Here is a 10638-nt window from a genome sequence, read left to right as displayed (position 1 = left end):
CCTGCTATTATGTGTAGGCTGTCCACACTTTTCAGGGGGGCCAGCATGTCAGGGAAGGAGCGACCCCCAAACAATCCAAACAGGTGTGGTTTCCCGGAGGGCATGTTAAGAGGTCAGAGGACACATTGCAGTGAATTCGATAATAAAAGAATATTTGGAAACTGAAAAAAAGCGACTTCTAAAAAATTGAATAAAGACTGTAAAAAAGAAGACACACCCACTAGGAGACCCTCTGGGGGACGCTCATCCCCAGCCCGGAGGGCAGTGCAAAGAGGGAGCCCCGTAGGAAAATGGAGAAAGGGCGGATGGTGGACAACGGGTGCCCAGACGGGGAGGCGGGGCGGAGGAGGAATGTCAAACTGGCCGGAGTTGAAGGAAGATGTAGATCAAACCCTGTGCCCTGAGGTCAGGCAGGCTCCACCCACCCCGCAGGAAGCAAGACCCCCACGTGGACCAGCGGGTGGGCCAGGCCAGAAGGCGCTGCTGCTGCTGCACACAGAGCCGGCGTGCGAGGTTGGGGACAGGGGTCAGGCTGGCCGCGGCCCACGGAGCTGCGAGGAGACACTCTCCACCCTGTGGCGCGGACTGGAGAACAGGTCATGGAAATGCCGGGGGTTCGCTCGCGCCTTTGAGGCGGGCAGGGCGCCGTGCTCCATGGCAGTGTCCGGCACGTGTCACAACGTGAGGGGCATGGGGGCTGTACTAAGAACTGGAACACAACCTGGCCAGGTGGTCCCCCAAAAGGTTGACTGTGCAGCCAGTAGAGGCTGGGAGCTCAGTGCTCCATTTGGAGTGCGGGGGGAGGGGGCACCCCAGGTCTGCCATGCTGGTGGCAGGGCGGGGGGCTGCGGGTGACCCAGAGGGCGTGTGCTTGTCTCAGGCGGGCAGGGGAAACTCAGGAGGCAGATCTCTGACTTTTCAGAGAAGCCGGAAATGCAGGTTTTTATGTGAAATCTCCATGTTTGAAAAGCCGGATTCCAACGAAAACATGTAAAACCCTGGGCAGCGGGAACGAGGCCCGAGCGTGGGCAGCCTCCTTCCAGGCGGGCCGTGGCGGGCACCCTGGTGCATGGTCCCGCCCAGACCTGGGGTGGGGGCTTCGTGTAGGTCATCTGGGGCTTGGAGGCCTGGTTCTTTTGGGGCGTCTGCCTGTGCTGGCCTGGACTTGGGGGACAGTGGAAGGGTCGTGGGCCCTCCCAGCTGCTGAGGAGGGGGCTGACTGCTCCTTTGCACTGCCTTCCCCTCTCCCTTCAGGACAGACCTCTGGGCTCCATCTGGGCGCAGGCCGCCCCAAGTCCCGTGGGGGCCGACGGAGCTCACGTGTGCCCATCTGAGCCACCTCCGTGAAGCGGGCAGCAGGGCTCCCGGGGCCTCGCTTGTGCTCGGGTGGGCAGCGGTTCGCTGTCTACAAGGGTAGGATGGGCTATCCTCTGCTCTCCCGCCTCGCGGCCTCCTCCCAGCCCCTCCCTGGTGTCCCCCACGAACCCTTGGGCCCAGAGGACCAAGGGGACGCAGCGGGCTGTCGTCCGTGTGTGGGTTTTCCTGTTTTTCCCTTTGAAATCCTACCACATTGGGGGGGGGCAAGAAAAGGGGGGCAGGCAGGGCCCAGGGAGACCCCAAGAAAGGCTGGCCCCTCCAAGAGCTTCTTTCACAAGCGGCACCTCCGCTGAAGCCCTGGATCGGGCCGTGGTCACCTGGGCAGTGGTCACCCATGAAACAACCTCGGAGACAGCAGGAGGCCTGAGCCCGGCCCCTGGCACAGACCAGGGCCGGAGCCCAGTGGGGCCCAGAGGCCAGGGGTGCCGTGTCCTGGGGGCGGAGGGAGGGGCAGGCAGGCAGGCACCCAGGTTGCAGTGTGGGTCTCGGTGGGGCTGGGCACTCGTGCTCTCAGGGGCGGCATCTCTGTGGAAGGTCCCGAGCGCCCCAGGGTGGAGCTGGTCGGCCAGCAGAAAGGACCTGGGTGGCCGAGTGCTGACACTCCCCCACCCTGAAGCCCTTCTGCACCCCGAGTGCTCTGCTTCACCAGTCTGCATTGCAGGCAGGAGGGTCCGGAGTCCTGACGTAGCCCTGGGACAGGGCCAGCTCCGCCTCCCGGCACACAGTGGTCCTTGTCCCCGCCCGTGCTGGGTTACAGAGGCAGGCAGGCGCCGCCACAGCCCCACAGCCAACCCCAGGCTTCCCCGCGGTGCCAGGTGAGTCCCCATGCTCCTGACTCGGCTGCTGGCCAGGACCCGCCCCCTTCATCCTCCCTGGCTGAGGACCATGGGCGAGTGGCCCGAGGGCCGTCCAGCCAGAGGTTCCACATGGCTCCCCAGCGGGACAATCTCTGGGCCCCGGATGGGCGGATGCAGACTGGCTGTCCAGCCCCCGGCCACGGCCCCCGCCCTGGCAGTCAGGTGGGCCCAGGGATGACGCTCCACCAGGGGGAAGGGGCACTCGGATCAGATGGGAGCCCCAGAGACCTGCGCCTGACTTCTGTGCGAAGGGCCGCTGCTCCTTGCGGGCCTGCTCGGGGTCAGAGGTGCCTACGTGGGAGTGAGTGTGGCAGCGACCTGGCCTGGCCCCGGTGCTCCAGGACAAAGGCTGGGCAGGGCAGGCTGCGGGCGGAATGGCCCCCGACAGCTTTCCCAGGGCCCAGCGTCAGGGAACCAGCTTCTCTGGGACGTGCTGTTGCTTTCTGCACCTCAGTTTGCCCTTCTGTGAGGCACGACCCTGAGGAGAGTGGATGGGCACCGAGAGTTAGTGGTACCGGCTGCCGTCAGCGCCGGGACATGGCTGTCTGGCTCGGCCACACTGGGCAGGGCCGGCTGACTGCCCGAGAGGCCCAACCCCGGGACAGTGGGGCTCTGGCACGGGTAAGGGGTGCCCAGCATCCCTGTGAGCTCTATGCAGTGAGGAGAGTGACCAGCAAGTCTCGGGAGCCTCCCTCTCTGCCACTCCGTCCCCAGGCTGCCTGGGCCCCGTGATTCTGCTGACACCAGTTCCTGGTCGTCCCAGGCCCTGGGGAGCGAGCCAAGTGCAGAGGAGAATGTCCCGCTGTGTCCGTCCAGCCTGGAGGGTCACGTGGCGCCCGCACCTGCTTCCTGCTCGGCTCGGTTGCCCATGGGATGCAGACGGAGGGCGGGGCCTCGGGCTTCCGGGACATGGGAGCTGCTCTCAGCTCCGCAGGGGGGCGGGGTGTGCGCCCTGGGGACCAGGCAGGGAGCCTGCGGGTCTCGGCGGCAGCAGGACAGCTCTAGGAGCAGGCCGTCCTGGGCACCGCGGGCTAGGTGGAGGCGTCTGTGCTGGGGACGCCAGGCGCGGAGGCGCTCCGACCGTGCGCCTGAGCGAGGCCCCCCACTTCAGGGAGTGTGTTCATCCCTGGCCCTGCTGTCCACCCGGCTGTCCTGTCGGATGTGCTGTGCACAGGGCCTTGGTCCCAGGGCCATCTCTGCACGTGGCGCCTTGTCTGCCTGCAGCCCCCGCCCACCTAGCCCACCCTCCCTGGGGCCAGCCACCCTGCGTCTGCCCTGGTGCAAAGCTGGGGAAGAGGCCCGTGCCAGGCGGCCAGCTGAGGTGCAGGGCCACGTGTGCCCTGCCCCAGGCCCTGCCCAGTGTCTCCCTCAGGACCATGCTCCAGGGAGTGGGGCAGCCCCCGGAAAGGCTGCCCGAGGCGCCCTGTGTCACCCCGGCAGGAGCCCGGCTGAGGTTTAGGGGGCTGGGCTGTGTGGGGCCCCCGCCCAGGGCAAGGGGTGGATGGGGAAGGGCAGGTGGGAGGGAGCCTCCCTCCTCCTGGCTGCCACTGGTGCCCGTCTGGCCAGCCACCCCCCCCCACCAGCAATGCCCCCCCTTCCCGCGCATCCAGGAGGCCCACCCAGCCGCTGCCACACGCTGCCCCAGCCCGGCTCCAGGTTGCCGGGGAGTGGGGGGGGGCAGCGGGGCAGGGCACCCATCTTCCTTCCAGCGCTGTGTCGCAGCAGCTGCAAGTTCAAGTTCCGCCACATCTCAGTGCACAGGCTAGAGACCGCCTGCCCCCTTCCCCTCCCCCCCACGGTTCCTGATGAGATGGGGCAGAGGCAAAATGGTAGGGTGTTGGGCCCTCTGGCTTCTTCGGGGTCCCTCCCACTGCCGCTCTGGCCTGCACTGTCCCTAGCTCTCTCGAGGTACATGTGGGAGCTATTTGGACCACCCCAAGGGTGGCAGTGGCTCTGCTGGACATCTCCAGGACCCCAGCCTCAATCGGGAGCCCTGAGGCAGTGGGTCACCGGTCTCTGCAGCTGTCTGTCTCGGGCCCTTCTCTGTAGGAGGCCTGCTAGGGCCCCGGTGTTTTTAGGTGATTCCCACCTCTCCTGGCCACCCCCCATCACCCCCTCGCCGGTGACCTTGCGGGCCTGAGAAGGGCGGCAGCTGGGGCGCCCTCCTCCTGGAAGCCTGGTGCCTGTGTGTGCACATCGGCGCGAACGTGTGTCCGTCTGCGTGTCTCTGTGCCTCTGTTTGTGTGGCCCTCCTTGTCCAAAGCTTCGGGCCCTGACTGTGCACTTGGCCGGCCTCCTGCCGGGTAGGCCCCTGACGACAGCATCCAGGCACAGGGGCGGTTCGGGGGCCCTGGCCAGGCTCCCCTGTTCCCCTCTGTGGGCTGCGCTGACGAGGGAAAGGGGCCTTCGCAGTGGCCGCGGGGGAGGGGTGGGTGGGGAGCCAGGGACGGGGCAGGCGCTGGGCGGGGGCGGGGGCCTCCGTGCTGCGTCCAGACAGACGCAGGAGGGCGCGCCTGGCCCCCGCCCGCTGACCCCGCGGCCCACTGACCGTGGCGCTGCGCCCGCAGAGATGGGCGCCACCCGAGCCCCCGCGCGGACCGTGCTCTTCCGGAGCGAGAGAGGCGGCCTGACCTACCGCGTGCCCGCGCTGCTGCCGGCGCCGCCCGGGCCCACGCTGCTGGCCTTCGCGGAGCAGCGGCTCAGCCCCGACGACGCGCACGCCCACCGCCTGGTGCAGAGGCGCGGCACGCTGGCCGGCGGCTCCGTGCGGGTGAGTGGCCGCCGTGCGGGGGCGCGCGGGGGGCGGGGGGCGCCGGGGCCGCGGCGCGGAACTGAGGCGCCCGCGCTCCCGGCAGTGGGACGCGGCGCGCGTGCTGGGCACGGCGGCGCTGGCGGAGCACCGGTCCATGAACCCCTGCCCCGTGCGCGACGCGCGCACCGGCACCGTCTTCCTCTTCTTCGTGGCCGTGCGCGGCCGCACGCCCGAGGCGGCGCAGCTCGCAGCGGGCAGGAACGCCGCGCGCCTCTGCTGCGTGGCCAGCCGCGACGCGGGGCAGAGCTGGGGCGGCGCGCGGGACCTCACGGCCGAGGCGGTGGGCGGCGCCGAGCGCGGTAGGCGGGGCGCGGCGGGGGCCGGGGCCCGGACGGGGCGGGGGCGGGGCGGGGGCGGGGGCGGGGTGGGGGGGACAGGGGCCAGGACGGGGCGGGGGTGGGGGCGGGGGCGGGGGGCCGGGGCCCGGACGGGGCGGGGGTGGGGCGGGGGCGGGGGGCCGGGGCCCGGACGGGGAGGGAGGGCGGACAGGGGCCCGGAAGGGGCGGGGGGGGGGGGGACAGGGGCCCGGACGGGGCGGGGGGGCCAGGGGCCCGGACGGGGCGGGGGCGGGGGGCCGGGGCCCGGACGGGGCGGGGGGGGGGACAGGGGCCCGGACGGGGCGGGGGTGGGGGCGGGGGGGGGGACATGGGCCCGGACGGGGCGGGGGGGGCGGACAGGGGCCCGGACGGGGCGGGGGCGGGGGTGGCACTGCCGGTCTGGGACGGTCTGGCTCCAGGCCCCTGGGCTCCCGCCCCGCCCCGGCCTACAGGACACCGACTCCCTTTGCGAGGCCGGCTCACCCCCAGAACCCATTATCCCCGGGAGCGGGTGTGGGTAAGGCCGGGGCTGGTGGGAGGGACAGGCTGGGCCATCTTCCCGCGCTGCCTTGTAATCTGAGCCCCCAAACCTCAGGGCCTCGCCTCCTTAACCACTTCCTCCTCCCCCTTCTCACCTGCGGGAGGCGGGGTTGCAGTGTGTCGGGCCTCGCCTCAGAGCTTTCCCTCGCTCACTGCCCGCACCCCAGGGCCTGCCCACCCACCCGCTCTCTCAGGGGCCGCTCGACCCTGGCAGGAGGGGGAGACTGGGGCGTGGCAGGCTCAGACCTGGACAGGCCTCACAGAGCTCTACTGCTGTGGGCCGGATCCCCAGGGAATGACCCCAGCCCCAAGGGGCGCTGCTCAGACCCGGCCCGAAGCTCCTAACGCCGCGCGGCTGCCCTGTCCGGACAGCACACACAGGCGCCGTGGGCGGCTGCCCACCTGGGCTCAGAAACTGGCCACCTGCTGCGTGCAAGTGGCCTGCCTGCCTCCCGGCTCCTAAAGGCCTGGGAGGCTGGTTCAGCCTGGGAGGACTCCGGGTGGCCCAGAGAAGTGGAGGGTGCAATGGTCAGCAGGGCCTTCCTCACAAGCTGTGCCCTCCTAGCCCAGGGCCTGGTCCCCTGTCCTGCCCATCCCCCACCGCCGTGGCTCTTCCCTGCCGGGGTAACCTGCAGTCCCTCCCGTCTGCAGACTGGGCCACGTTTGCCGTGGGCCCGGGCCACGGCATCCAGCTGCCCTCGGGCCGCCTGCTGGTGCCAGCCTACGCCTACCGTGTGGACCGGCGCGAGTGCTTCGGCAAGGTCTGCAGGACCAGTGCCCACGCCTTCGCCTTCTACAGCGACGACCACGGCCAGACCTGGCATCACGGAGGCCTCGTGCCCAACCTGCGCTCCGGCGAGTGCCAGCTGGCTGTGGTGGACAGCGGGCAGGCCAGCAGCGTCCTCTACTGCAATGCCCGGAGCCCGCTGGGGAGCCGCGTGCAGGCGGTCAGCGAAGACGAGGGCTCCTCCTTCCTCCCCGGGGAGCTGGTGCCCGCCCTGGCGGAGACTGCCCGAGGCTGCCAGGGCAGCATCGTGGGCTTCCTGGCCCCACCCACCAGCCAGCTTCCAGATGAGGGGTGGTCAGTGGGCTCCAGAAAGGTCCCCATCTTTTCAAGCCTCTGTCCTGCAGTCCAGGAGCCCCCAGAGGAGGGCCCTGGAGACACCCAAGGGGGTGGGGTGCAAGGTGGGACAGAGGGGTGTGACAGCAGCCCCGGGGACCCCGGCTCAGGGGACCCCGGCCCAGGGCCTGGGCTCGGTAGGAACGTGGAGTTCCTCGGGCCCCCTGCCGCCCCTTCGCGGAGCCCCACGTGGCTGCTGTACTCCCACCCGACGGGGCGCAGGGCTCGGCTCCACATGGGTGTTCGCCTGAGCAGGTCCCCCCTGGACCCCGACAGCTGGACGGAGCCCTGGGTGATTTATGAGGGCCCCAGCGGGTACTCTGACCTGGCGTCCATTGGGCCTACCCCCCAGGGCGCCCTGACCTTCGCCTGCCTGTATGAGTGCGGGGCCAAGGTCTCCTACGAGGAGATTGCCTTCTGCCAGTTCTCGCTGCGGGAGGTCCTGCAGCAGCTGCGGCCTGGTCCTGGCCCGCGCAGCCCCGGGGGCAAGTCTGAGCAGCGCTGCTGGCCATCCTGAAGGGCCCTGTGACCAGGCCGGGAGGGGGGGAGCAGGCGGTGGGGGTGGGCGTGGGCCCGGGCCTGGCTGGAGCTCCGGGGTGCTGGCTCAGAGGCGCCTTGTCCCTTGGCTTCTCCACAGAGGGTCGTAGGGGGCCTGTGCAGGGCGCCACGCAGTTCCACAGACGTTTTAATCATGTCAGGCAAGGGAGCTGGTCTTCGCGGGGGGGGGGGGGGAGGGGGTCGACTCTAGGGTGAGGGCAGCAGGTGGGCGTGGGCGAGGGTGACCCCTGGTGACTTTACATTGCCGCCGAGGGCTTCCCCCTGACGGGCGCCGGCCCTTCGCCCTCACTCTGCTCCCTGGCGGGTGAGCAGGAGACGGGGGTGTTTTCTCCTGAGCTCCGCCCCCGTCAGAGTCCTGGGGGCCGACCTGGGCTAGCTCGCTGTGACCGTGACCTGTGACCGTGACCTGCGAGCGTGACCATGACCGCCCGCCCACCGGGCCACTCCCTCCCTGCGGCTGTCAGAGACGAGGCAGGGTGCCGACAGGAAGGGGGATGCCGCACAGCGTCCCAGGGGCGTCTGCGGTCTGCAGAGGGCTGCTGGTCTGTCCCCCGGCTTCCGGTGAGGGGAGCAGGTGTGAGAGCCGCGCAGGGTCGCTGCCCAGGACCTGCCCCCACCGAGGCGCCTGTTTCTTCTCCTTTTCAAAGTCTTCATTTCTGGTTATAGAAATAAAACATGCTCGTTGTGGGAAGCTTGGAATAAGCAGGAAGCCATAAAGAGAAACCGAAGCTGCTGTGCACGTGGCCCCTGCAGCCCCAGCTCTGGCCCTCGCCGCGCCTGTCCCCCCGCCCCCCGACTGCCTCTTCTCGGGGACGCAGCTGTGTCTCAGACAAGCGCCCCTTGTCTGCTGCCCTCGGTCGGCTCCCCGCAGTGGCTCCCGAGAGTGGTTTCTTCGCCAGATCCCTGCTTTGTGACCTGGCACTGGTGACCCTCTGCGCTCCACGCTCAGCCGCACCCCCCGCGAGGACAGTGGCTGGCCTGGGGCGCTGGGCAGCGGCTGGGGGGCTGCTCTGTTTGAAAATCTAAACCAGAGAAGCCAGCAAAGATGGGTCGGAGGTGGGGGCTTTCGGCAGGCACGGCACTCGGGTGCGTGCGGCTCCTGTCCCGTCATTCACGTTTAGACTGGGTGAGTAACGTCCCCCAAATTCATGTCCACTCCAAGTCTCAGACGGCGCCTGACCTTAGGAGAAGATCTTTGCAGTTGTGATTAAGACGAGGACTGAGATGGGACCATCCTGGGTGAGCGCGGGCCCTTACAAGGGAAAGGAAAGGACACTTGGGGGGAGGCGCCACGAGACGGAGGCAGAGACCGGGGTGATTTTGCCACAAGCCAGGGGCACCTGCCCCGGGACAAGCTGAGGAGGCAGAGAGGACGCCGCCCGGAGGCTTCGGGGGGTGCGGCCCTGCGACGCCTACACGGGGGGCTTCAGGAGAGGGGGTGCGGCCCTGCGACGCCTCCACGGGGGGCTTCGGGAGAGGGGGTGCGGCCCTGCGACGCCTCCACGGGGGGCTTCGGGAGAGGGGGTGCGGCCCTGCGACGCCTCCCTTCGCTGGGGCCCGCCCTCCGCCCCCGCACACGGACCCCCAGGCAGGGGCCGGCCCTCGCCCCGCCGCGGGCGGAGGTCCTGGGGACAGAGGCCTCGCAGCTGCCGCTCGCCCTCCGCGTCTCCTGGCGCTGCGTGAGGCCCGCCCCGTGCGGCGGTCGCTGCTCCCGGTTTCCGGATGCGGAGGTGGAGGCCGAGGCTTGCCGTGGGCTCACCAGTTCGGGGCAGGGAGCAGCGTCCTTCCAAGTGTTCTCCACCTCGGTGATTGGAAAGCTGCAGTGGCGACGCGTGCTTGTTCCAACTGTGAGACCAGCCCTGAGGCGAGAGCGCGCGCCTGGCCCGGCGCCCCGTGGGCAGCGCGGACGGGGCACACTCGTGCTCGGCCCCTTCCCCAGAGCACGGTGGTGGCCCAGCGGCTCCCCCGTGTGCAGGGGCCGCGCGGCCAGGACGTGACCCCCTCCAACGAGGCTGGAGGCTGGTCCCCTTCGTCTGCGGAGGGCTTGCGGCTCACAGCTGGTTCCCTCGACCCTCAGGCGCTGCCCCCGGGGGCCTCTCGCCCGCAAACCTCCGTCCAGGGCCTGCCTCCTTCTAAGCCTGGCCGCCGACCACAGCCTCGCTCGACCCCCTCCCTGACTTAGCGGCGCCTGGTCTGGCTCCGCGACCTGGCCGCCGTCCTTGGTGAGGGACAGTCACCCGGTGTCCGTTTATGATTGCAGTGCACACCCCTGAACACCGTCCCGACAAACGGACTTGGATTCCGCAGGACGGATCCCCGAACGTGGGGGCTGAGCGAAGGCCTCGGTCATGTTTCTTATAATAGATAAGAGACTTTCCCTCACAGGGAAGGCCCGTCGGTCCCGTGTGAGAAGGCTTTTGGGGGCACACTTGTCAGCATTGCGTGTTCTCTACCTGCTACCCCTTTTCCAAGGGGACGGGTAACCGGTGGCCCATCGTGCGTTTCCTGGATGGCCGTGAGCCTTCGCTGGCCCTCCTCCGAGCCTCGCGGTAGTCGGAGAGGGTGAGCGTGAGCTTCGTGGCTGAGCAGTGGGACCCTGGCCTTCTAGCTTCCTCCGCCTCGCCAGAAAACACCGCCCTGGGCGGTTCCAGCTGACGGGAACTGGGAGGGGGTCCTTACCAGGTGGTATCTGTAGCAGAAAAGAAAGGGAAAATAACTGGGCTCTGGGTCGTGGGCTGCTCAGGACGGCGCCAAGAACAAAGCTGTAAATGAGGTAGGGTTGTTTTCATCCATCTTCAGACGGCCATCTGTGAGGAACGGCTTGGGATGGGGGGAGCAGGGAGGACTGCCCACACCGGGTAGGTCCTGTGGGCAGGGAGGAGGCAGCTCCCCGGGGGTCTTCCGGGGCACCCAAGCTAAATGGGGACTTTCACGTGACACCTGTGAAGACGCAGCCTGACACGAACCATGTCGTCGGAAGCCCTGGCCGCAGCCCCAGCTTCTGAGATGCATGGCCATCTACCTGCTCGGGGCCTGTGCCCTCGCCTGGGTTGGCAG

General features: G+C 69.1%; 1 protein-coding gene across 1 annotated transcript; it reads left to right on the top strand.

Moving 5' to 3' along the window:
* Positions 1–4803: 4803 nt before the first annotated feature.
* NEU4 (neuraminidase 4) lies at positions 4804–7546 on the top strand. The gene is made up of 3 exons (XM_016135146.2): positions 4804–5004; positions 5090–5345; positions 6555–7546. The coding sequence occupies exons 1-3, from the start codon at positions 4804–4806 to the stop codon at positions 7538–7540; spliced, it is 1443 nt and encodes a 480-aa protein (XP_015990632.2). The 3' UTR covers positions 7541–7546.
* The last annotated feature ends 3092 nt before the right edge of the window (positions 7547–10638 follow it).

The sequence above is a fragment of the Rousettus aegyptiacus genome, unplaced genomic scaffold (assembly GCF_014176215.1).
Source record: "Rousettus aegyptiacus isolate mRouAeg1 unplaced genomic scaffold, mRouAeg1.p scaffold_m13_p_2, whole genome shotgun sequence".
Classification (NCBI taxonomy): Eukaryota; Metazoa; Chordata; class Mammalia; order Chiroptera; family Pteropodidae; genus Rousettus; species Rousettus aegyptiacus.
This window is presented reverse-complemented; position numbering and strand designations above follow the sequence as displayed.

What these genes read in the sequence shown, in the direction of transcription:
- NEU4 (XM_016135146.2), top strand. Translation starts at nt 4,804, where the DNA reads ATGGGCGCCACCCGAGCCCCCGCGCGGACCGTGCTCTTCCGGAGCGAG. An exon ending in TGGCCGGCGGCTCCGTGCGG is followed by an intron (nt 5,005 to 5,089) that starts GTGAGTGGCCGC and finishes CGCTCCCGGCAG; the next exon opens with TGGGACGCGGCGCGCGTGCT. An exon ending in GGTGGGCGGCGCCGAGCGCG is followed by an intron (nt 5,346 to 6,554) that starts GTAGGCGGGGCG and finishes TCCCGTCTGCAG; the next exon opens with ACTGGGCCACGTTTGCCGTG.